General features: G+C 41.9%; 2 protein-coding genes across 3 annotated transcripts in view; both read right to left on the bottom strand.

Moving 5' to 3' along the window:
• The window catches only part of LOC106586396 (adenylate cyclase type 5), a 140,881-nt gene extending 125,990 nt beyond the window's left edge, over positions 1-14,891 (bottom strand). For both annotated transcript variants that reach the window (XM_014173622.3, XM_014173623.3), the window contains exon 1: positions 12,693-14,891. In XM_014173622.3, the coding sequence (XP_014029097.2) occupies positions 12,693-13,640 (948 nt within the window). In that variant the 5' untranslated portion in view covers positions 13,641-14,891. The remainder of the gene's footprint in view (positions 1-12,692) is intronic.
• A 5,433-nt stretch (positions 14,892-20,324) lies between these two features.
• phs1 (PHS1 protein) lies at positions 20,325-27,439 on the bottom strand. The gene is given in 7 exon segments (NM_001141529.1): positions 20,325-20,549; positions 20,952-21,130; positions 23,179-23,300; positions 23,904-23,992; positions 24,586-24,604; positions 25,481-25,598; positions 27,238-27,439. Coding segments are annotated over 7 exon segments (732 nt in total). The 5' UTR covers positions 27,363-27,439; the 3' UTR covers positions 20,325-20,469.
• Between the last annotated feature and the right edge of the window lie 438 nt (positions 27,440-27,877).

Below are 27,877 nucleotides of genomic sequence, written 5' to 3'. Positions count from 1 at the left end.
TTGACATCAGCAGGTTTAAAAAAGGGGGTTTGGGCTGATACCGTTCACACTTTCAAATAGCCTAACCTAAGCCATTTCCACATAGACAAGGGCTGGGCCACAGGCCATGGACAGGGCACTGCTCATAGAAATATAATCCCTATAGAAGTTTCAAGTGTTAATGTCACGTGCACAAGTACAGTGAAATACCTTTCTTGCAAGCTCTAAACCCAACAATCCAGTCATCAATAACAATGTAATACTAAAAATAACAAGGTAAAACAAAAACACACAAGAAATCAAAATAATAAATAAGAATAACACGTGAAAGTAAGTAAGCATATCCATAGAATTCATCGAATAGGGAGGGATTCTACTTCTAAAGCACTAGCCCCTCTCCTGACTACCAACAGAGAGGCTGATGAGGAGGAGCATTATGTGGGAGAGGATAGAGAGACATGAAGTGACAGAATTGTTGACACAGAGGTGAGAAAGGAAAGCAGTGAGGTAGATGCAACAGGAAGGGACTGGCGGGGGAAGGATAAGAGATGGGCATGGTGGTAGGAGGAGAGGTGCTGCTCAGCTGTTCATCAGAAAAAGGTCTCCATGTCTACTGGTGTCTCAAAGCATTATACCTGTGCCTCTTTTAAGTCATTATTATTATCCTCTCTTACTTGTGTTTATTCATTGTTTTTCTCCAGCAGGTGTGGACTCAATTCCTTTGTGTATTGATGCAAATCAATGGTGCATCCATAGGTAATGACTAGGCTTAATTATTGTTGTTCACAATGAAAAGTCAATAAAGGAGGTAAATGAAGTGCTCAATAACGTGTAAAACAAAGGACGAGGTTTGGACAGAGACGCAGCCTCTGCTTTGTGTTTTTGGCCATGGAGAAATCTGAAGAGTAGTGGAATAGAATGTAATGGCAAAGGTAGCTAAGAGATCATAATAGATCCTGTTGCATGTGATTTTACGTGGATCAACATTCTACACCTAAAACCCCTGTAATAACAATTAACATGATGCTACAAGCTAAATGAACAAGTGATGATGAATGATCAATTACCAATCACCAATAATCATCGATGATCAATGATGACTGATCACCAGTGTACTGTGTTGGTAATGATGAAGATAACACAACATCTTTCACTGAGCAGCATCCATACGATTTAAGGGATCAAAAGATCTCCCATATTATCTGATTCTGCCCTCTGTTTATAAGTGTTTTCTCTCTGGTGGTGGTAGTGCACTACCTCCGCCAGTGATGATGAATGATCAATCACGAATCACCAATGATCACCGATGCCAAATCACAGCTGAGGAAACAGGAGGGAGGAGAGACTGATCAGCCCTGACACCTAATGATGGATTTGTCTCTCTGGCGTTTCACTCAATTTGATGTACCGCGTGCATGGGCGGTATTAGAGCCACACACCCAGAGGGGTGACACACACATAGACACGCACACATGAGTGGGAGAGAGCCAGGGAGGTGGGAATTAGAACAGTGCTCATGATGACTGACTGAGGCTTGTGATGGTGATAGGCAATCCTTGCATCCATAGCTCTGTCTCTGAATTTGAGAGTGGTTACATTTCTCCAGCCCCATCCTTCAACTTTTTAGCAAAACAGTGGCAGGGAATATGCTTTGTTATTGTTTTCACTGTCGATTGCTCCTTGAAGGGCCACTGCTATCACAACCTTAACCCTTTACACTGATGGAAATTGGCCTATATGGATAGGGCTACATGTAAATGTTTCTTACAGAATAAATATGAAAAGCATATGCATAACCATTTGAATGGGAACAGTTTGGAGGTTATGGGAAAATGTCCTAGACCAAAGGTGAGGACACAACAGTTCACCTGACACAAGACTGAATCCAAACATTACATTGTTGATGTTATGTGCATTTTACATTTAATATACTTTCACCTCATTTGTGATAACGAAATCTGAAAATACTCTGGACACATTCAGTAACATGATAAGAATATTCCTGGTAAATGTGGGGTAGGTGCAACATAAGACCAACAAATGACAATGGTTTGAGTGAGAGGACTCCAAAGTGTGCACAGTTCCTAAGTCATTTCAATGCACTTTATTGACTCAAAGAAGTGTTCCACTGTCGTTTGTTCGTTTTTTTGAGCTCTCCTAGCTGTGAGGAACTAGAACAAGCACACTTGTTGTTGTTTTGTTTGGAACACAATGCTGCATCCCCGCCGTCACACAATTACTGGTGTTGTTTACGCAATCCAAAAACGCTCCATTATAAATACTAACCTGGGTCATGTGGGCATCATTTGAAAGCTTGTTCTACTACCAACATGACCGTTGAGTTATAAGTTATAAAATAGGATATTACAGTGTTAGGCTTTCACAATGGATCATCATTTTGGTGCGCATAGAAAGGAGTCATGCGTGCATTCAGGTGCGTGTGCTGCTGCAAATTTTCTTCACAATAGACAAACATGGGCTCCTTCTGTTCAGAACAACCCAGGGTCATTTGTCATCTTGTAACTGTACATCAAACATAGTGATTATAAACGTTGACACTGGTTATGACATGAGTTTTATGATATGGAAATGTGAAGTGCACATTTGAACTCATAGGTGTTTGGCTCGCTTGTAGGACATCTAAGCGGTATTTATTATAATCCTCAACATCTCATCTTTCTAAATACATAGAGTCATTTTAACTTACAGCATTTCCCTCACTCAGACAACAAACTATTTGCTTAAGTGGTCCAATAAGCAGGAGGGATGGGGGCAACTTCTTGTCGCACTCAAGTTCAGAACGGCAACAGCCAAAACCAATACAGCACTGTGAAGCAGGTTACTGTATTGTTTTATTTAACTAGGCAAGTCAGTTAAGAACAAATTCTTATTTACCATGACGGCCTAGGAACAGTGGGTTAACTGCCTTGTTCAGGGGCAGAATAACAGATTTTCACCTTGTCAGGGATTCGATGTAGCAACCTTTCGGTTACTGGCCCAACGCTCTAACCACTAGGCTACCTGCTCGCCCCTGTTACTGTACAGTCACTGCGTTCCAATTTAGCAATCTTTTTTGTGCCCAAATATACAGGTATGAGTGTAAATGGTTAATGAAACATCTGCAATGGGGACCTGAACAGCATCAGCATTAATTTAAAATACTACAAAGCCCATCTCTCCCTGACTCCCACACACATTACTTCCTGATTGCCCACAGGTCCCCCTATGATAACAGAGACACAATACAGTTGGGGAGGTGGGATGGGAGGTTAAGGTGAGGTAAATCAGATAACACTGAGGTCAGTTGTGTCCCAATTATCTCAATTTGAGGTTCCATCTGAAAGGCTGTAGGCCTCGTCCCAAATGGCACCCTATTTCCTATAAAGTGCACTACTTTTACCAGGGTGCCGGTCATCCCTGCATGTATTGGGAGTGCAGTACACATGAGTCTTTCTATAAATAAGGTGGTCAAAATCTCAAAATGGTTTGATATACATATAAAAATGATTTTCTTGCAGCTTCACATGTGTATTTCCAGGAATAAAGTCTAGACAGGCACAATGAGACCATAACTCCAACTAGCAACTACAAAACATCTGCATGTCATTCAAAATGTCACAAGAAACATGGACACTGTGTCACACCCTGATCTGTTTCACCTGTCTTTGTGATTGTCTCCACCCCCCTCCAGGTGTCACCCATCTTTCCCATTATCCCCTGTGTATGTATACCTCTGTTCTCTGTTTGTCTGTTGCCAGTTCACTTGTTTCGGCAAGCCTACCAGCGGTTTTCCCTCTGTTCCTGCCTCTCGATTGTTCCCGGTGTTGACCATTTCTGCCTGCTCTGAGCCTGCCTGCCGTCCTGTACCTTTGACCCACCTATCTGGATTACTGACCTCTGCCTACCCTGACCCTGAGCCTGCCTGCCGTCCAGTACTTTGCCCCACCTATCTGGATTACTGACCACTACCTGTCCTTGACCTGTTGGATTAATAAACTGTTGTTACTTCGACAATGTCTACATCTGGGTCTTACCTGAAATGTAATAGTACGAACTGGCCATGACTGATCCAGCAGACTCAGGCCATCTGCGTAATGCCATCTCCTCCCAAGGAGCCACCATCGGTAGGCACGAGAAATTGCTTCATGGCCTTACGGAAGGGGTCCAAACGTTGGCTGAACACCATGACCGTACGTTGGACATTTTGCTGGAGCAATTCCGCGGGTTGTCTGGGAGGCAGACTACCATGGTGGTAATCCCACAGCCCCTCAGTAACTCAGCTGTTAGCAGCGCCGTCTCATCGGTCACTCCACCTTCTCGGAAGCCCCGCTTACCTCCTCCGGAACGCTTCAAAGGAGAGCCGAGCACCTGTCGGGCATTTCTAGCTCAGTATGCTCTCATCTTTGAGCTTCAAACCTCCTCCTTCTCCTCGGATCGTTAACGCTGTCCGGGAGGGCTCTCACCTGGGCTACTGCTGTATGGGAACAACAGCCGACCATATGCGTTAGTCTGGAGGGGTTGGTGGGAGAGGTGAAGAAGGTTTTTGATGCCCCGTCCTCTGGGAGAGAAGCTGCCTGGGAGATAATCCCGCTTCGGCAGGACTTCCGCAGTGGGGCAGACATTGCAGTGGTTTTCCACACATTGGCAGCGGAGAGTGCTTGGAACCAGGAAGCACTGTTCAATATGTTCCTGCATGGTGTCTCTGAGGAGGTCAAGGACGAGCTCGCAGCTTGGGAGTTACCTACGAATCTCGATTCCCTCATCGCGTTGACCATCCGTGACGATGGGCAATTACGGGAACAACGGAGGAAGAGGAAATTCAATTTCGCTCGCATGTCCAGGGATTCCACCTCGCCTCCGAGTCATCCCGGAAGTCCCGACGGTCCCGTTGCAGAGAGAACCCGAGGCTTCCCAACCTCCCCCAAGTGTCGCCGAAGACGACCGAGTCACCGCTTCCCGAGCGTATGCAACTAGACAGAGTTGGGCTGTCCCAGCGGAATGGCAATACAGGATCAACACAAAGAGTTGTCTTTTTCGCGGGACTCTTAGTCATTTTGTGTCCTTTAAAAGACCAGGCTCACCAGTAGGAGCGAGTACTCTGGTGGGCCATATGGAGAACTTTTCTGCTTCCCTTGCTGGCACCCCTTTTCGTACCATTCTGCTGTGGAGAAACCAGTCTAAATCTCCCCGGGTCCTCATTGACTCTGGGGCCGATGAGAGCTTTTTGGATTCTTCCCTGGCTTCTGAGCTGAACATCCCCACTCAGCCCCTCTCCATTCCCATGGATGTTAGAGTGCTGGACGGGCGCGCTATAGGCCGGATCATTCGTAATACCACTCCGATCAACCTACAGGTGTCAGGGAATCACAGCGAGACGATTCAGTTTCTGCTCATCAAGTCTCCTCAGATTCTAGTGGTTTTGGGATTCTCCTGGCTCCAGCGACACAATCCCCTCATCAACTGCTCTACTGGTGCCATCATGGGCTGAAGTCCGTTCTGCCATATCCATTGTCTTCCTGGGGGCTCAGAAGGTGCCCTGGACCTCTCCACCATCCCCGCGAAGTACCAGGACCCCCAGGGAGGTGTTCAGCAAGGCCCGGGCCACTTCGCTTCCGCCGCACCAACCCTATGACTGCGGGATTGACCTTCTCCCTAGCACCACGCCGCCCCGGAGACATCTGTACTCTCTGTCGGGACCGGAGACCAAGGCTATGGAGACCTACATTGGGGACTCCCTAACCTGCCGTCCTGTACCTTTGTCCCACCTATCTGGATTACTGACCTGAGCCTGACTGCCGTCCTGTACCTTTGTCCCACCTATCTGGATTACTGACCCTGAGCCTGCCTGCCGTCCAGTACCTTTGCCCCACCTATCTGGATTACTGACCTGAGCCTGCCTGCCGTCCAGTACCTTTGCCCCACCTATCTGGATTACTGACCCTGAGCCTGACTGCCGTCCTGTACCTTTGCCCCACCTATCTGGATTACTGACCTGAGCCTGACTGCTGTCCAGTACCTTTGTCCCACCTATCTGGATTACTGACCCTGAGCCTGCCTGCCGTCCAGTACCTTTGCCCCACCTATCTGGATTACTGTCCTGAGCCTGCCTGCCGTCCAGTACCTTTGCCCCACCTATCTGGATTACTGACCCTGAGCCTGACTGCCGTCCTGTACCTTTGCCCCACCTATATGAATTACTGACCACAACCTGCCCTTGACCTGTCTTTTGCCTGCCCCTGTTGGATTAATAAACTGTTGTTACTTTGACATTGTCTGCATCTGGGTCTTACCTGAAACGTGATACATGTTTCTTTGGCATGCCTAGTTGCCAGGTCTTTTTGTGCTTTAGTCAACTTCTCTATCATTTATAGCCATGCTAAACATTCCTGAAGAATGAAAAAGATAAACAACAGCAGTTCTATATGTTTTAATAGTTGATATAATAATATAATACATTGTATTCTGTCAACAAAATCATTGACAATAATAAAAACCAATAATTAAATCATTATAATCAGACCTTCAAGCATTGTGTGAGTCTGTCTGAAAACTAGCGATTAAATTCTTGCTTCCTCTGTCCTTGTTTCCTCCACTCCTTGAAAGTGCATTGTAGCCTGAGGGGAGGAAACTTCACTCTTCTCCCCAAATGTGCTTTGAGAGTGAGGCAAGGAATGGGAGAATCTAAACTGCATTTCCTTGATTCCTCGTGTCCTCTCTCCTCACCTCCTTTTCAAAACCCATTGGATAAGAAGGTCAGAGGGGAAGGACCTCTGACCTTCTCATCCAATGGGTTTTGAGATGGAGACGAGAGAGGACGCGACGAATCAAGGAAATTAAATTGACATTCTCCCAAGGACAGAGGAAGTAAGTATTTGACAGGTATTAAAGCCCCCATGCAGTCTTTCTAATTGTATGTGTTAAATCATCACTGTATCTAATAAATCACTGTGTGTGGTTATTTAATGAAAATAACACCAAATTATATTTGTTATCATTTACTTCCCTGAGCCTCCTTTGGCACTTGAAATGCTCAGTCTTGTGTGGGCATTAGGAAACAAATGTGAAGATCTTTACATACACTAGCTGATAGGATAGTCTAGAGCCCACCCCCTTACCCAGATGAACAGTCATTAGTCTATTATAATCAGGTCACATTGTGACATCCTGATTTGGGCTAAAGGTTCCATCCCACCTGAACAGGTTGAAATTCCAGGCATTTTTTTTCAAATAGCTCTTACACAAATAGGGCATTATTATTATTTTCACAAATTCAGAGTGTTATTTCGACCTCATAGAAGACCCGGGACGATACCTGTACCGCAATACTCGTTAGTTTCGTGTTGCAAACATCATGTTGTCATCCAGAGTCACATGTATTTATTTTCCAAGCTATAGCACACAATATGTTAAATACAGCAGGTTTTTAAAGGACCAAAGAATTATTCACATCCTTGCTTCATTCCAGCTAGTTAGATGTGAAACCACTGACTAACTATAGCTAGGGGAATATCTCTAGTCTAGCAATAGATACTGTTGCTTTGGCGGTATGGCATCATTGAATGAGTTTACCAATGGTTAGTTAGGTAGCTAGGATATATCAGTCAGCTAACCATTTACAGTTACAGCAGTTCATTAATACAGTGAGGGAAAAAAGTATTTGATCCCCTGCTGATTTTGTACGTTTGCCCACTGACAAAGAAAGGATCAGTCTATAATTTTAATGGTAGGTTTATTTGAACAGTGAGAGACAGAATAACAACAACAAAAATCCAGAAAAACGCATGTCAAAAATGTTATAAATTGATTTGCATTTTAATGCAAATCATGACTTAGTACTTGGTGGCAAAACCCTTGTTGGCAATCACAGAGGTCAGATATTTCTTGTAGTTGGCCACCAGGTTTGCACACATCTCAGGAGGGTTTTTGTCCCACTCCTCTTTGCAGATCTTCTCCAAGTCATTAAGGTTTCGAGCCTGACGTTTGGCAACTCGAACCTTCAGCTCCCTCCACAGATTTTCTATGGGATTAAGGTCTGGAGACTAGCTAGGCCACTCCAGGACCTTAATGTGCTTCTTCTTGAGCCACTCCTTTGTTGCCTTGGCCGTGTGTTTTGGGTCATTGTCATGCTGGAATACCCATCCACGACCCATTTTCAATGCCCTGGCTGAGGGAAGGAGGTTCTCACCCAAGATTTGACGGTACACGGCCCCGTCCATCGTCCCTTTGATGTGGTGAAATTGTCCTGTCCCCTTAGCAGAAAAACACCCCCAAAGCATAATGTTTCCACCTCCATGTTGGACGGTGGGGATGGTGTTCTTGGGGTCATAGGCAGGATTCCTCCTCCTCCAAACATGGCGAGTTGAGTTGATGCCAAAGAGCTCCATTTTGGTCTCATCTGACCACAACACTTTCACCCAGTTGTCCTCTCAATCATTCAGATGTTCATTGGCAAACTTCAGGCGGGCATGTATATGTGCTTTCTTGAGCAGGGGGACCTTGCGGGCGCTGCAGGATTTCAGTCCTTCATGGCATAGTGTGTTACCAATTGTTTTCTTGGTGACTATGGTCCCAGCTGCCTTGAGATCATTGACAAGATCCTCCCGTGTAGTTCTGGGCTGATTCCTCACCGTTCTCATGATCATTGCAACTCCACGAGGTGAGATCTTGCATGGAGCCCCAGGCCGAGGGAGATTGACAGTTCTTTTGTGTTTCTTCCATTTGCGAATAATCGCACCAACTGTTGTCACCTTCTCACCAAGCTGCTTGGCGATGGTCTTGTAGCCCATTCCAGCCTTGTGTAGGTCTACAATCTTGTCCCTGACATCCTTGGAGAGCTCTTTGGTCTTGGCCATGGTGGAGAGTTTGGAATCTGATTGATTGATTGCTTCTGTGGGCAGGTGTCTTTTATACAGGTAACAAGCTGAGATTAGGAGCACTCCCTTTAAGAGTGTGCTCCTAATCTCAGCTCGTTACCTGTAAAAAAGACACCTGGGAGCCAGAAATCTTTCTGATTGAGAGGGGGTGAAATACTTATTTCCCTCATTAAAATGCAAATCAATTTATAACATTTTTGACATGCGTTTTTCTGTATTTTTTTGTTGTTATTCTGTCTCTCACTGTTCAAATAAACCTACCATTAAAATTATAGACTGATCATTTCTTTGTCAGTGGGCAAACGTACAAACGATCAAATACTTTTTTCCCTCACTGTAAGTCAACAGCAATATTCAGGAATTTCACAGGATCAAGTTCAATGTGTAATTCAATTGTTAAATTATTAGTATATGATGTAAAGACAAACATCAGCATCATAAATGTAAGGAAAGAAGGGTAGTGTTTTACATCACACGATTTTTGCCAAATCTGTGAAGACTCCAAGCATGAGAAATGGTTTAAACATTTGATTAAACTCATGAATTATACTGAATGTATCTATGTTCCCCCTTCATATCCTAATGTTTTCATATGAAAAGGCAAATTATTATGAATGACTTTGTAACAGCTCCAAACAGTTGTCCACTACAAGAAATGCTCACTGGTACCCTAGTTTTTAGAAAGACCCACATACAACACAATGCCACCATCTCGAGCCGAGCCTCAGTCATTATGTTCAAGTTGTTTTATGCCTATTCATGGGAGCACTCCTGATACAAGCATCATCTTGGGATCTCACATAAACATACAGCTCAACAGTGGAGGCCTGCTGGGACCTACAGTATATAAACAGGGCGAGATCTGATATGCTAAAAACAACAGGATCGTGAGGAAGAGAAACAATTACAACAGCCTGTTCCCACACACTCATCTCAAAAAGAGCCTATTTTCACAGAAAATGCAATTAGATTTCGGGTCACATGTCTGTATCACAAACACTCTTTGACCAATATAATCAAAGTTTCAAAAAAGAAAAATAAAGGTGATTAGAATGATCCATTCTAGCCTATGGGAAAGAGGCGGTATTGTGTGGAGTTTTGCTTTTGAGTTATTTATTTTTTCCACGGTTCAATAATTCATTTACAAGCCCTTAAACTTCAATGGTGGACTGATGCACGGTTTCCATTACCCAGATTTGTAAAGCAGAAGTTCTTGGGAAGAGCCCATTGTTAGGGCAGATGTTTATAAGTAGTACAGGGACTGGTAAACACAGTGAGCGAGAGAACAAGCCAGAAAATGACAAAGTGAGAGAGAGAGAGAGACAGAGAGAGAGAGAGAGAGAGAGAGAGAGAGAGAGAGAGAGAGAGAGAGAGAGAGAGAGAGAGAACACAGCCAAGCGAAAGAGGGCACAACGGCACGCACAATGGGTCACCAGGCCATTGTGTTTGAGGTTTGGTAGGGCACCGTGAAGTCATCCTTTTTCTTTTTAAATACTTTTTCTATCTTTTTTTCTGTAACTGTGTGTACAATATTGTATTTAAGTATGTCTTTCCAGAAAAGGCTTTAGTTTAGTATCCTTTTACTTTAAAATGTTCCTTTTACTAAGATAAACTGAGATTAAGAACTGCCGGTCCAAAGGCATTTACCAGTGTGCATTCCAAATGGCCCTGCTCAAAAGTAGTGCATTATATAGGGAATTGTGCCATTTGGGATGTACCCCTAGTTTCCCTGAATAGTTTTTGGGATCCTACATACAGAGCACAATTTCATGTTTGGCCTTGGAAAGGGGCTCTCAAACACAAGCTCCTTCTGGCATTGTAATAGACATTATGAGTTTGATTCTACTCTTTGAATAAAATGACAAATGTAGGCCTATTGGGATGTGCTGCTTCTATATAACAGACCTCACTATTTAATGGAGCTATATGTGACAAGTTGTAGCGATGGGACAAGACTGTAACTACCAATTGGATACCATGAAATTGGGGAGAAAAAGTGGTAAAAAATAAAAATGTTGAACACATTATAATAATAATAATAATACAAAAGAATTAAGAAAATGTCCTTAAAATATCTACAGTAATAGTGGATAAATCGTTTTTCACAATATATATTTTTTTTTATGTATTGAGACCACACAAAAATGCATTCTAATGGTGCAGCCTCATTATTGGTCAACAAAAGACTGACCATCTCTTGTTGTCAAATTGACTGGGGCCAGCAAATCTGTTGTTGTCAAATTGACTGGGGCCAGCAAATGGCAAGTGTCAAATATCTACAAATCGCTCAGCCCCAGTCAATTTGACAACAAGAGATTTTCTGGTCCCAGTCAATTTCACAACAAGAGATCATCTGTCTTTTGTTGAGTTGGTCCCATGTGGCTCAGTTGGTAGAGCACGGCACTTGCAATGCCAGGGTTGTGGGTTTGATTCCCATGGGGGATCAGTATGAAAATGTATGCACTAAATAAAAATAAAGTTCAGCATATTCAGGTTTTACCAAATCATGTGCCAGAACAAGAAATCAGTTGACAAAGCATAAAACTCCTTCATGAGTCTCACAGGAACTCCACAAATGGTAAGACAGTAAGTCACTTTGGATAAGAGCGCATGCTAAATGACAAAAAATGTGGACCAATAAAAAGGCTGCACCATTAGAATGCAAAATAAAATGTTTTGGGGAAATTGAGTAACACTATATGTCCACTATTACTGTAAATAAAAATGTTACATATAGCTCCTTTAAATGTGTATTTTTTTTCTTACATCAAATGTTTGGGATTATGAACATCCTAAGTAATTTAAGTGGCCAATTTCCCTCCCTCTGACACAATACATATAAGCCTAGTTTATTGGAATGCAATTCACATTTAAAATAAGACACAAGTGATGATTGCGTCTATCATAAACTGATATGACCATAAAAACGCAGAATGATAACCAAGAGGGGAATGAGAGATGACATGCATTAACTTCTACAAATCAAGAGCCCAGCTCTGGTGGTGAAAGGTTATAAAACTAATCAAATAGAACCAGGGGCCTCAACATGTTATTAACATATAACACAATAAAACCAAACAGCCTAGAATTGTTGTTTTTCCTTTACAAAATATCTATAACAAAATAACCCCATGTTTCCAACCCAATTCTTCTCAAGTGTACAAACCAAACCCTAAACCGTCAACAACACTGTCACTTCAAGAGGTTGTCCATCTGTGGCACTTCCATTCTGACCCATAATTCTAGAACATCTTCTAGAACAGTTATTTTACCTAAATTCTTAAATTCTTAAAACTTCCGTTTTACCCAGTGAGCTCTGATTTCCTTCTTAGAAGTGTTTTTCCTCTCTCTAATATATTAAATGGATGCTTTTACTACTGGTCTTCTCCATGATAACAACTAGGGATCTGAGCAATGGTCAATCGAGACCGTTTCCATAGTAACAAGCATCAGCAGCATCTCAAGACAAACTCGGCACCTTTATCAGTCAGTCACTGTCCGATGAAAAGGCATTGGATGTGTGAAATGTACAATAGAGCACAGTAAAAATGAGTAATGCAATAATGAGAGAGAGACATTACGGTGTTAATTTCCTAATGAGTAGTATCCTAGGCTAGGTAAATTGTGAGAATTTGAATTATATACAATAAAATACGCTTTTGACTCAGCAAGTTTTATCCAAACAGGCCACTTCTCACTTGATGGAATGTCCCTCCAAAAATCCATCTTTATACTTTATTTGGTAGACTCATCCATGCGTGAAGTTACTATAAAAGTTATCGATTTATGAATGCGTAATACATGCGTAGGCTAATAAAAACGTTATAAAACAGGACCTACCTGCTTCCATATAAAGGCATCCCTTTCGTTTAACTTCCAAGACACGGCCACATGGATGGTAGACAGTATAACTCCAGTGATAACCGCAGCCCGCATCCGAACCGGGAGCAGCGTGTAGATGACATGGATAAAGAACACCGTCCACCAAATTCCTTCAGAAGCACTTTGCGGCTGCACAAGCAGCACCCCGATCACTTGTACAACCAGCACGACTAGAATGACCACATAACAGACTATCCACATGTGGTCCTGATGAAACCCGTTCCGATTGCACACCACCATCAATATGAGGATAAGTAAGATGGCCAAGGAAAAGACCACCACGTAAGTTATCCTGCATACTCCCCCCGCGCAATGGAATGTCAGCATGACCGCGCACACGAGCACCAAAACGGCCATGAGCATGGTCAAACTGCTCTGGTTGAGCCGGAAAAAGTAACGCTGGTACAGCCTCTCCAACTTCTCCGATTGGAATTTCTTGGATCTGAAAATCTGCATCGCGCTGCTGCAGCACGCAACCATGGAAAGGTGAACTTCAGGCATGAGTTCCTCCTCGGGTTTGGAACCCTTCACTCTCCGGTCGTCCAAGCCCAACTCCACCGATTTGGGTCTCACTTCCCCGGCTCCATCTGCGTGCCTTGGGGAAGATCGGTTGTTGTTTCGGCTCTCTTCCCCAGTCCCATGCTCTTGCCACGCAGATCTAGACCTAAAACTGACCCTGCTAACCGTTGTCGTGGCTCGTCCTGGTCCGGGCTGCTGGTCGGGATCATCATCTCCTTCCCTCCATCTGCTGTTCGACCGGGCGAGTTTTTTGCTCGGAGATCTAGCCGAGTATGGACATCCGTTTGCAATAGACTCAGACTCGCCCCAAGCAGATCTGAGCTCAGTCCCTCCCCTCAGCCCAGGCGCACCGACTCCGGGCGGGCTCACGCTGTTAGATCTGGACATTATATTTATCAGATAAAAGTCAACGAAAAAAGCAACACACAGGACCACACACGTGCCTGCTTATAGTCTCCTTTAAATCCAAATTCGCACAAATGTACTGTTCTTGTTACAATGTTGTTACATTGTCACAATGTTCTCTTAAATGACAGGTCTATGACATTCCTGAGAAATCCGTGATGACTGAATTCAGAGGATGATGAAGTCAATTAAATGTGTCCAGTTAAATGTCCATTATGATAGGGAAAATGTATGTCCATGATACTTTTGAAAATGTGACGCATAGGCCTATTGATGACTGGGGATAACTTTGGCCGCAGATGGCAAAATGCTCTTGAAAATCACTTAAAAACAATTAAATAGGACGTCATCTGGGACATATGCTGTAACAACAAACACATCTCTAGTGTCGAATACATTTCCAGGAGGACTTCGTTTTACATCATTCATTATAATCCAAATATAAACTCTGTATGCAGAAATGTTGTTAATTATAGGCCAAGGCCATGGAATGAAAAGACTATACAACTCCTATAGTTGGCCATACCAACATCTATCATGCTGTGAATCTGTAATACCTCCCCAAGCACTTTCTTTTGCCTTGATGTAAAATGAATTATAAGAAAAAAGGTGATGATGTGGGGGACAATCCCATGTCGACGTCAACGCTACATCAGTTGAGCGTCTCCTTCAGGGCTAGAACTGAACCTGTGTATCTCATTGCAGCCTTGTCGATGCTTGGTTGGTTACATCCTAATTGCGAAACCGTCACATCCCGACCCTCACGCGCTTTCATTGACCAGCGGAGGAGAGAAAGATTCGACGTTTAAACACACACAAAAGCCAGAGCATCCTCCAAAAACGTTTCTCCACGGTATTATTACTGCATCTGTATGTCAAACTCTGGCCAGAATTAACGAGCTGTCACGACCACATAACAGCTGACCACCAGCGACTGCACACAAAATCCCTGAAGACTCAATCTGGTGTTGATCCATACGATTCATGCAGCACACATCACCCAACGTTACCACCGCGTTTGGTCCTAGTTCAACCCCTTTTTGGATTCCTGCGACGTCGAATAACACAACAGACTGACCAGAAGAAGAAACAATTCTGAGCGTACTCCCAGTGGGCTATGATAGGGAGTCATGCATTGTACGCTATTGATCAGGCAGGCATAATCGGACGGTTTATTACCATTGCTGGTTGCTGTTGGGTTTTCATTCAACCAAGTCTGATTCCCAAAATCAGCCGTTTGCTCATTCCCATTGGATATGCGAGAGTATGACTTTCACTTTAAAGCTTTTCATTGGCTTTCGACCGTGTCACTTGGAGATGCGACTCCTGCGCGTTCTCCCCCGCATTTGGATGAATGGGCGGGTCTGTGATCACAGCTGGACCTCAAACGCAAACGATTAACCCCTAAAGTTCTGCTGAACCCACATGTATTCTATTTGGTGTGGTATATTGACATGTAAATCGAAAGACCTAATTGATTACATGGGTGTCACTTCTGCCACTCTGGTAACTGAGGGACAGTTTCCATTTTTAAGGTCTAAACATGGGCCTGGAGGAGACTGCTATGCATTTCAAATCAAATCAAATTGTATGGATCACATACACATATTAAGCAGATGTTATTGCAGGTGTAGCGAAATATTTGATCCTGTTGACAGCCCTGTTCCTTGCAAGTCAATGTAATTATTGAGTCAATGGTCAAGGTATTTTTTGAGTTGGTAAGATATTGGTAAGCTGAGCATTATGGTGGGCAAATCTTTATTGTAGGGTTTGTTGTGATACTGTAATGACTATCCGGGTCTGTTCTCTCTGTTACAAACAGCTATGTGTACTCGGGGGGTTCTACTGAGAGGAGCTCTCTGGCACATGTATAGCTCTATCTCTTCTATATGGCATTAGAAAACCAGGAAGCCAAGATCCCAACCCCACCAAGTCACAATTGTATATATCCTATGTTCTTTGTCTTTGATCACCTGATAAACCAATTGCATGAATTACAACCAGGAGAGACAATATGCTACTGTGTCAACTATCTATATCGTGTTGCAGGCAGCGCGTCCTAAGAACAGCTTGTTCTAGATGTGGCCATTTTATTTTATAAGCCTTGTAATGACACTGGCGGTGTGTCAATTTACGTATTATTTAACCTAACCTCTTGGAAGTCGGATAGTGTATCTGTTTCCCTGGCCAGGGACAGTACATTCTGGAAACAAGCGTAACAGGATCACTGAAACACACACAATAGGAGAAACATGATCACTGGGTTCAACATAAGAGAAAGGCATTATGGCATACAGTATCCCTGCCTTTGTTGGTGAGCAAAACAAAAGGCTTAGAACAAAACAAACACAAAAACACACTGTAGGTAAGTGCACCGTGCCTGGGATGTGTCTTTTCCACAACCTTACTCTCATGGCTGTCATTCAAGCATAAAAAACGATATACACCATTCATTCTAATGGTTCATGATAAACAGTTCTATCAGTTACAGTGAGGTCCAAAAGTATTTGGACAGTGACACATTTGTTGTTGTATTGGCTCTGTAGCTGTTTGTGCATCTGTATTTTTCTCACTCATCATTATTCACCATTCATTCAGGGCTATCCGTAATCATGGTAGCATCCACATTAATGTAGAAGTATTTCAAAACATATCTATTCTTATTTACAATAAAAGTGACTCCAAAATGACACAATACATTACTTACCATTCATTTCTATTGGGCACAAAATAATCTGAAACACAACCAAAAAAAACAGTAAATGTTTCCAACAAGTTTGTAGAGTCACAAGCTTGATGTAATCATTGCATGCTATGAATATGGGACAAAATACTACACTTTTTACTACTTTAATACACATATAAGTGAATTTGTCCCAATACTTTTGGTCCCCTAAAATGGGGGGGGACTATGTACAAAAGGTTCTGTAATTTCTTAACGGTTCACCCGATATGGATGAAAATACCCTCAAATTAAAGCTGTCAGTCTGCAATTTAACTTCATAGTCATGGTATCATTTCAAATCCAAAGTGCTGGAGTACAGAACCAAAACAACAAAAATGTCTCACTATCCCGATACTTTTGGAGCTCATTGTATATTACTGTAGGAATCACAGTGAGGATTAAACCTGTATTCAATGGGGATTCAGGAAATGTGAGACTCCCCCCACATCTTTCATTGGAAACCGATGCCTTTGCATGTACCTGGATATACCAAAAATACAGAGACCCTGGCCTGCATGCAGCATCAGCATGTGTTTCTGTCCTCTGTGTTGATGTATGGGGTCGTGGTTATCCATTGGGAATAAGGTCAATATTGAACAACAGGAATCTGATTATTTTGCAAATGTGTGTAGTTCAGTCCTTGAGCTGTTCTTGTCTATTGATGTTCTGTATTATGTCATGTTTCATGTTTTATGTGGACTCGAGGAAGAGTAGCTGCTGCTTCAGAAACCACTAATTGGGATCCTAATAAAATACTAAACACAGTCATCCAGACCTGCACTGGCACCTGCAAAAAATGTACTGAATAAAGGTATTTACCAAGGGTGAAAGGGTCCAACTTTAGCATACATAGCTTTGGTGTAGAACACTACTGCCATCTTGTGAGAGGTAAAATAACACACTTAAGAAAACAGACTGTAGGGACAGACAGACAGACAGACAGACAGACAGACAGACAGACAGACAGAGACAGACACATACAACACAAGTACACTAATTGGATCATAGAAGTCCATATAGATGTAGATCATCAAAACAATAATCAAAATACAGAGAAAAAAAACAGGAAATCTCTTTTGCTTCCATGTTAAGTTTATTGTAAATATATAGTTATATAACTAATCATACTTATACAAAGTCTGCTGGTCCCATGCAAAACATTTTTTTATCAAAAAGATCAACATACTGTAGTTTTGTTTAGTAGAACCAGTGTATGGAGTAGTATTGTGGCATGCTTTTTCCATACTGTAAGTTATACCAAAGTATCATCACTTTGAATGATAATGGACGTTTATTACCTCCTACATGCAATTTTGCAGAGTTGCACTCCTGCCTCTCACAGGAGTTCCCAACAATCCTGGCCATGCTTACAAAACATCCTCCGATACCGTAGGCCCACCGGGAATGTTAAATCAAGTTAGTTGGGATGTTGGGTGGTTGTTGATGCACTAAAGGCATCTTCAGTTCACCTTGCTAGCTCATCTCTTTCATAAGAGTGTAGACTACATGTGAGGCCAACAAAGAACAGAAACATAGGAACTCAACTATCAGGACAACAGGACATTTTAAGAATGGGAGGGAAACAAACATTATTTAAGGGAAGAATCCCTTGCAAAGTTTAGGCCTTCCACAGCGTAATTCAGGATATAATAAACATACCGTTACATATCCCAAAGAGCATCAGGGCAATACCAGTGTCAGGCAACTCCTGATCAATGTCTAAAACTGCATGCAGTGAGATGCAGTCCCACAGACATGGAAGCAAAAGGGTGATCACTACTCAAACACAACACAACCTCAACACTTTCTAGTAAGCTAAAGTCCACAAAATCTAGTTTGTCTTTCACATTGGTTCTACAACAATTTATTAGGCAAAACGAGAATCAAATTCTTTGAGTTTTCAGTGTTAATGCAGTGCAGCTACTGTTTACATCCACATTGATAACCGTTAAGGTTTTACATTGTACTCATATGCAAAATGCTTTCTCAGTTACCTTCTCCTGAGTCAGAGGTGGACGAAAACTCTGAACCACACACACGCAAACGCCTGACTCTCTACATTATTAGATTTAAAGAGCCAGTCCGCAGTTGAAACATTAACAAAGCAGGCACCCCACCACTGTTTTGGTAAAAAGATGAGGAATGGAGAAATGTAACAACTTTCAAATTCATAGACAGAGCTATGGATACAAGGACTGATCCATGATATCAAAATTATGTTTTGAGTTTATAAAGTGTGTTTATATTTCTTCTTTTTTTACAAATATTGGAGTAAAACAAGCTTATATTTTGGGTTCTGATGTGGTACAACAGTTGAACTAAGCTCATAAGGATAAGTTATATTCTTCAAGAAACAATAGGTATATATCTTTAACTTATAAGTCAAAAATAAATGTAGCAACTGCAGATTGCCTCTAAGTCATTGGAAATGCAGGAGTACAAGCTCTCTAATCTAATGGACTCCAGTGTCCATGCAAGCTTCCTGTTTTTATATATATATATATATATATTTAAATGTAACCTTTATTTAACTAGGCAAGTCAGTTAAGAAGAAATTCTTATTTACAATGACGGTCTACACCGGCCAAACCTGGACGACGCTGGGCCAATTGTGCGCCGCCCTATGTCCCATATGGACAATCACAGCCTGGATTCGAACCAGGGTGTCTGTAGTGACGCCTCTAGCACTGAGCTGCAGTGCCTTAGACCGCTGCACCACTCGGGAGCCCAGTGTCTGACAGTGCATGTCCTGGCACCCTACTGTAGTTCAGAACAAACAGTCAATAAATAAAGTGTGAGTATTGGCTCATTGGTGGTTAACTCTTCAACATGTTTTCCAGGCAATGTCCACCAGTGTCTTGGTCCAACATCACACCAAGACAATTTGAGAACCACCTTAAGTTTAAAGCTTGAGTAAATAAATGAATTCCCTCAGAAAATACACACAAGAAAGCAAAGTAACTGTACAACTGGTGCGCTTATCGACGTACTATCCACTCTAGGTCATGGAGGCCTACCCCTACTTCAAACAAAGAGTTACAAATCAATAACCAACCCACAATCAACATAATATGATTCTAAAGAAACCCAAAAGGTCCAAATTCTTAACTAATATTGTCAACACAAAAAATCCAAAACATTTCAGCAAAAAGCTATCTTATGACAATAAGCACTGAATTACTGCAGTTAGTTGAGTATTTGAAAATAAAACTATGTAAGCACAGAATAAAGAAAAGCTTTATTACACCAAATGGAATGTGATCAGAAGTTCTGCAGGTGAAAAAACTAGTTGCAGAAATAAATTACTTAAACAACAGGCATAGTCCTCCGTTGAGAGTCAGACAAATATGGAACCCTCCATCCATCCATCCTGACAAAGGACAACTATTCATTTGAGCACAAAGCATGGCAGCATCCCAAATGACACTATTCCCTAAATAGTGTACTATATAGGGAATAGGCTTCCATTTGGGATGCAGACCGTGATAGAATAGAAGGGGGGGGGGGGGGGGGGGGGGGGTTCTAGTGTTTGTCTTCTACTGAATAATGAGAGAAGAGGGCATTGATTGTATCAGTGCATTCAGCACATTATGACCAGAGTCACAGGCAACAGCACAGCATTCTGCTGCCTCTCAAAGGGGCCAGTGCAATGGACCTGGATCATCATCACATTTACAAAACAGTTTAAGTAGCATTTTGATAACATGGTAACTGCATTTACTTACAAAGAAAACGAAAAGCAGTTTGTATATTGTAAATGACAAGAGCATCTTAATAGCCAGGCAACAGCCCAAAACCGAACCAACTGATTAGCAAGAACCACGGTTAGATCGATCATCCCCATTCCCCATGTTATTTTCTGGATCTGAAAAAGAGTTGAGTTTCTTGGTATTTCAACAAGCAGACATATTTAATTGGTCAGGCATGTTTTTTCTTTTTTTAAACGTTATCTCGTCTTTTTCCTCTCCTCCCCGTGGCATGATGTGATCAGTCTGCCAAGACTCCTCCCCGTGGCATGATGTGATCAGTCTGCCAAGACTCCTCCCCGTGGCATGATGTGATCAGTCTGCCGTGTGTTTGCTGTGTTTACTCTGTTTTGTACTCTTCCACGTGGGCCAGGACTTTCTTTCTCTGACGCATCATGTGGAAGTAGAGCTGGGGAAACACTGGGGAAACACCGGGAGGACAACATACTCAGATAAAAAAAAAAAAACAAGCAACCATAGAATCATATGCAGAATTAAGTATAGACACCTTATAACATTTATGAGCCATTTCACAACATTTAAAAAGCCCACATCTAGACAAGCAAGCACTAAGTGCAAGGCAGAGCATTAGAATTCACAGCGCAAAGCATCTTACAGTGAATTGTAATGCTCTACTTTGCACTTAGTGCTTGCTTGTCTAGATGTGGGCTTTTTGTAATTCATGAAATGAATCTCCCCTACATACTCAGTCCAACACATCACTGACGTACTACTGAAATAGTAAATCAGTGATGTATTGTAGCGAGTAGGAAGGGGAGATGCAATGTGGCGAGAGACAGAGAAAGAGAGAGAGAGACTTACGTGGAATGTAGGAGACCATAGTGAGGATGAGGAAGGTGTAGTAGTCGAAGGAGAAGTTGTACTTGTTTGGTAGAGTGACAGAGTAGAGACCTGTCTTCTGCACATAGGGCAGGGCTGCATAGATGGTCAGCAGCTCACCTGTCACACCCATAGGATACAGGACTAGGAAGAATGTGTACCTGGAGATAGGATGGAAGGAGTACATTTCAATATGGACATGTACAATATCCAGATTGCAAGAGGCTGCAATATCACTACTGTAGCTAATTTGTTCTGCTGAATTTCAATTCATGATGCCAGTGGTGGTGGCCCAGATCTTGTGCTGCATGTTGTTTGTGCAACTGCATGTTCTAATAGGGACTGGGGAAGCATGTTCTGATAGAAAACTACTCCTCCCAGGCGTGTCCATTTGTTGTCATGCCCAAGTTCAGACTCTTGTTTTCTCATATTGCTATCACAATAATTCATAAACAATGTTTCTATATGATATTTTGTCCATATCGTGCAGCCCTTCTACCTGTTATGTACCACAAACTTTATAAAGTCAACTGAAGGTGAAGAGTGAAGCACCACAACATTGGCTGACATTAGAAGAATCATCATAATTTGCTACCAGGCAACAAACGGTCCTCCCCAATGAGTAGGCCTTTGTTGAAGACTTTGTTGCCATGGTTGAGACTGAGAAAACACATTATGGAGGGAGTGTCGTACACGCCCAGGTTACTTTACATACAGCCCTATGTAACTATGTTATGAACATATACAGTGCCTTCATAAAGTATTCATACGCCTTGACGTATTCCACATTTTGTTGTTTTCACACACAATACCCCATAATGCCAAAGTGAAAACATGTTCTTAGAAAATTCAGGCTGTAACACAACAAAATGTAGAATAAGTCGGTATGACTACTTCCTGAAGGCACTTTATAATGACAGCAGGAATGGCATAACGATTTTTTTAAAGAGGGTGCGGGAATAAAAACATTTTTTTTTACTAGATATCTTCTTATAATTTCTGACGTTTGGTAGGCTATTTGTTTGTCAACTTGTCTAGGCCTATAATAACTAGAAGGCAACTCTCCTGTCATTATATGTTGCCCTAGAACAGGGTTACCCAACCCTCTCCTCGGGGCCCCCCCAGACATTTCACATTTTTGTTTTAACCCTAAAAACTGGCACACCTGATTCGATGGGTCAAAGCCTTGATAATTTGTCAAGACTAATTGAATCAGGTGTGCCAGTTTATGGTTAAAAGTAAAATGTGAATAATCTGGGGGGGGGGGGGGGGCCTAAAAGACTAAATAAAGCCTAACTCACCACAACAATGCCATAAATCGATAGAATGAACACATCAATAATCTAATTGACATCAACAAAGTTCTCTCTCTTATGTCTGCTTATCTCGCGGAGGGAGGACGTTTAGGGACCGGGGAGAAAATGCAATAACTCTGAAACCGCTAAAAGATTTTCAGTGGAAGATTTCCAAATGACATCAGTTTGACCGGCTATAAGGAAATGAAAGATGTGAAAACAATCCAACATGTTTCTGATAAGATTTCAGTTCGTATTAGATACATATTTTGTGCTGTGAGCTTTCATGTCGCTGAAAAGATAGGACGTTTACACACGGTTCTTAACCGCACAGTCACATTTTCTCAAGATGCTCGCACCCCTACTTTCACCGCCTCAGAATGACAGAGACTCTAGTGTAAAGCATCAAAGAACTTCCCCATCGTTAATACCAATCGACATGGCGGTATGTCTCATACATTGACAGTGAATAAATAGAGGGCTGTGTACAGTATTTAAACCCACACATTAAATGAGCAGGTGAAAATTACATACAATTGTACAGGTAAAATGTCAGCCTTCCGCATCTGCTGCGGAAGGTGACAGAACTACAGCTGTGTTTGTCAGACCATGACACCATTAAAAAAAGGGGTTAAATAGGTTCCCCCCCAAAAATAAATAAATATATATATATATATACACACACATTACCAGTTAAAAGTATAGCCCATAGAAACACATTAAATAACATTTATTTTAAAAAAACAGTAAACAAATAAATCATAAGGAATAAGGTTTTGAAGTGTCTGTCCTATATCTATAACCCCCTTTTTGAATTTAACACACAAAGTAATTCTACAGCACTTCTTTCCAATGTGAAGTGAGTGCCTCTCTCATTCAGTTGGTCAACAGGAGGAGCGGGGAGCTTTTCTTACCGTGCCCATTTGATGAGGTAGGGCAGGTGGTTGAGCAGACTGAAGGTGTAGAAGGAGTAGCGGATGATCTCTGTGATGGTCCATGCCGATACGAAGAGCAGGACACTGTCTTCACTCTGGACCTGGAATCAGACAGGACAAACAGACAGGGGTGAGACTGGGCAGACAATTCAAAGCTAGCATGCAGTAGTTTGTAGTAGATTCATTCAACTGGAAGACCGAGGGGTTATAGCAGAACCGTGCAGTTTGTTGCACCATCTATACTACGCTGTAACTCTGCATGTCATGCCGCCTGACAGGTAAAGAGAGAGAGAATTGTAAACACAAGATTTTAAAGCAAAAGTCAGTCTCTGTAAATTAACATAGTTGCAAATACTCACAAACACACATATGCAGTAGAGCGTTTCAGACCTTACAAACATGTTAGTGTTATTCACCCTGTTGACTTCAAGCATGTTCACTATTTCAGGCTCACAGACCGTAGCGCATCAGCAAGTCTCTTTCTTTGGGATGAAGACAACATCTAGGGGCATTGATCCCCTGAAACCATTACCACATATTATAAAGTTTGAATATTTGTTACTGTCTCACTCCGTAATATTTTAGTGCTGGTTCATCCTGATATTCCAACAGATCAAAAAAACTAAACTTATCTGGAAAATCAATGGCTAGTTCCATAATTGGTGAATGGGGGGGCTGAATGATTCGATGAAGAAGAGATGTACCTCTCGTACGCTGTGTGTCACAGCCCAGGTGAGGAAGACCCGAGACAACACCTGGAACCCTGTTAGAACCACAGAGGATGGAACGATCCCTGGAGCAGGAGAACACAGCATGATCATCACATTAGAAGATATGTACTGTATCACCTCAAAACACAGCTTTACCACTTCACAACGCAGTGATACTGAGCAAAATACATGATGAGAAGAAAATACATCATATTTTCAATTTGTGCAAAAGTATGTCAAGTGTTGGACTATTCATTCATAGACAGCTTACAAAAGCTGATATAAGACAGCAAAAAATATAGCACACCAATTCCAGTAAAAAAAAAATTAACTGTATTACACTGACTAAGCTGTGGGCTACATATGTGTAGTGTCTAGGTTTGTCCAGCAGAGAGCAGCACATGTCAGACAGACAGAGACAGACAGCTGCCATAATGAAGGTCAGGGTTAGCCTCAAATCCCAGATAATTAGTGGACTGTGTACCGGGAGTGCTACGACCACAATGGAGCAGGGCCATGCTCGTTATCACATTAGCACCATCAGGCCAGGCTTATCTTAGCAGCCTGGAAAGGCTATCTCTATCTGAGGCAATGGCTCTCAGTAGGGCTTATGTCCACATGACTGGTAGAGACCGCGCAACTTTGACCATGAGAAGAGGGAGGAACTTCAACTTACCCACTGCACAGTGCAATATCTGAACAGAAATAAAAATAAAAACAGCATAAACAACACAGTCACACCATATGGTCAGTGTAAATACTTTATGCAATTAATTGTTTCTCCACACAGATTTTCAGTACATGAGTTTGAGACGAAGTGACTTTTTTTTAATGTATGCAATTATAAACTCTGATCTCACAGCTGATTCATATTGCTCTTTAGTGAATCAAGGTTAAATATGGCAATAAGATGTAGTCTGTCAATCCTATGATAGTGGATATGTACACCAAGACAGTTCATTCTACTGGTCAATGACTAGATAAAAGCCAGTGCACTAGTCAAAACATAATCACTGGAAATGCCCAGTGTTTAAAGGTGTTTTTATGAATGGAGGGAGTTGGAATAAGAGCAACATGTAGACTGAGCTTGGGTTACACTAGGCCTAATCCCTTCTCTCTGTGTTACAGTGTGGCTGGAGAGGATCACACTAACACCCTACTAGGCCTCTGTGCTGTCTGTAAGTAGCACAGAGGTGGGAGCGGGGGAAGGCCAAGGCCAGTCATGGTGGAGGAGTTTCTATTTAAAAATACAACAGTGCTGTGTGCTTGAACATTCCTGCCATTAAGTTGTATTCATACAGTAGGGGACTTACCAAATGCACCACACACAGAGAACGATAAGGGGCTGTCCTGTTAAGTGCTCTGAATAAAAGCCCAGATTTTGTTCAGTGGGGAGAAAACGTTTTTGTAAGGAAGTGACATAAAGGGGGCTCTACCTAAACTTGTCAAATAAGAAAAAGTATACAGATTTCCATTTTCTGTTGCATAATATTTGACTAGTGTACCTAATGAACATGACCCAGGTCTGACCCTGAGGCCCTACAACAGAGACTTGGCCTACATCCACTCACCTCTAATAGTGCACCGGTCTGGAAAAACTTCAGGGGTTTCTCTATAGAGAAGTACAGGCCGTGGTAGCTGCCTCTGACAAGGTAGGCCCGCACCAGGCCCACAGCAATGACCAGCCAGCTGGAAGAACACACACATTTCATGTTTATTTCAGTTATTTAGCCAGGATAGTCTACTCAGTAACATCTGACAATATTTTCCAGGGAGTTCTGGGTGGAAATACATTTCTGGTATCAAATAATAGCCTCAGTTTACTCTTAGAAGACAGGGTAAAGCAAAACAGTCCAACCACACAGAACGTAGCACTAATACATAAATGGAAACGGCATCTGCACAATCACATACTTGAATAGTCGTGATTGGTAGGAGTGACAGGTTTTGAACCTGATAGATATTAATCTACTAAAGTTAGTAATAGAAACTGAGCAGGCTGTATAGCCCCTGAAAAGGCACGGCGTACCGGTTGTAGCTGGTACTCAATAAACAGAGAGAGTATCACAGAGGGAAAGAATCACCTCACAGACAGGAATGGGAGGGGGAGGGAATACTGTAACGTCATCTAACTTGTTAGGAAGGGAGCGCATCCAGCATTTTGCACTTGTGCAATTTCTTTCACAACAACTTGTATCATAATGCTGAGTGAAATTAGAAATATTGTCCGAACTTTTGCCAAAACAAATGTATTTATAGTAAAAATAAAAACGAACAAATGGTGGTTGCAAAACGACATGCAATATGCATAAAGAACAATAGCTATTACTGTACATAATGACAGCTTTTTAAAATTATATATATTACATACAGTACCAGTCAAAAGTTTGGACACACCTACTCATTCAAGGGTTTTTCTTTATTTTCACTATTTTCTACATTGTAGAATAATAGTGAAGACATCAAAACCATGAATTAACACATATGGAATCATGTAGTAACCAATAAAGTGTTAAACAAATCAAAATATATTTTATATTTGAGATTCTTCAAAAGTAGCCCCCTTTTGCCTTGATGACAGCTTTGTACAGGCTTGGCATTCCAAGAGTGTGCAAAGCTGTCGTCACATGCTTGGCATTCTCTCAACCAGCTTCATGAAGCTGGTTAAGAGAATGCCAAGAGGGTGCAAAGCTGTCATCAAGGCAAAGGGTGGCTACTTTGAAGAATCTAAAAAAAATGTTGATTTGTTTAACACTTTTTGGGTTACTACATGATTCCATATATATATATATATATATATATATATACATACACACACACACACACACACATAATACATACAATACACACATATACATATATATAATACACACATATATATACATACATACACACAATTCACGCGATTACAGTTGCAACTCAAGGCAACATAGCTAATTGCGGTGTTTTGTAGGCGCACGCTAGAACTAAATGTAACCAAAGACAGACAATTGATACATTCCCGACGGAGGCTGTTACAAAGTAACAACATTAGTTCTGTGTTTGGCTGAAATGATTTGCTCTAATGTCGCTGAAGGCAGCACAATGAAACGAGTTATCGACAACGTGTCGCCAGCGAAGCAAAGTTGTTCACATGGGATTGATTTAATCATTAGCCTATCATTATTTCCAAAATACAAGCATTATTGGGCAAAATGGCAAGAAAAACAGTTCGGGGATCGAGTTTCGTAGCAGGCACGAGCCTTCCCATGACATTAATTATGACAGATCATGCACGCTTGCACCCCATTCTCGTCAAACAGGAAGTGTATCAGAATTGTGTACATACCCAGCTGTCATAACCACGTTATATATAACCAGATACGCCGTAGCCAGGGCACCCGGTCCCCTCTTTTTCTTCGGGGCCACATCAGTGTGAGCCGTCTTCGTGGTCCCCATAGCAGGTGCTGACATGACTGAACCCCACTTGACGCTGCCCGATTAGTGTGCCAGATGCTGAGAAAATAGCAATCAGTCAGAGCTACTCTTCCAATCAGTCCACCAAATCAGGAAATGCAAGGCATAAACTGGGCCTGCGCAATATTTTACGGGACCAGCAGCCCGCGCCCCCTACCGAAACATCACCATGAACAGTTTACTTTAGCTTAGTGCTTGCTTTTGAGTTGTAAATGCCGTAGATTTGTATGGGTTTTTGGCACAAAACAAACAAAATACTGTGCGTATCGGATAGCCTATATCATAACATACAACAAATCATAAATATCGTTATATGTTGTTCTTTATGTGTGGTAATATACGTCATGTTTTTCCGAACCATTCCATTTTTATTATAAGACTTATAATAAGAGGAAAGGAACAATGGAATATTCGCGTACCTCTTCCACCCACTGGTGGCAGTGTTACACCAGAAAAAAAAAACATTTTTAAAGGGTCATAAGAGGTGTATTTGTATTTGCCTGTACATGATA

This window comes from Salmo salar, chromosome 25 (genome assembly GCF_965601325.2).
Source record: "Salmo salar chromosome 25, fSalSal1, whole genome shotgun sequence".
NCBI classification, from domain to species: Eukaryota; Metazoa; Chordata; class Actinopteri; order Salmoniformes; family Salmonidae; genus Salmo; species Salmo salar.
This window is presented reverse-complemented; position numbering and strand designations above follow the sequence as displayed.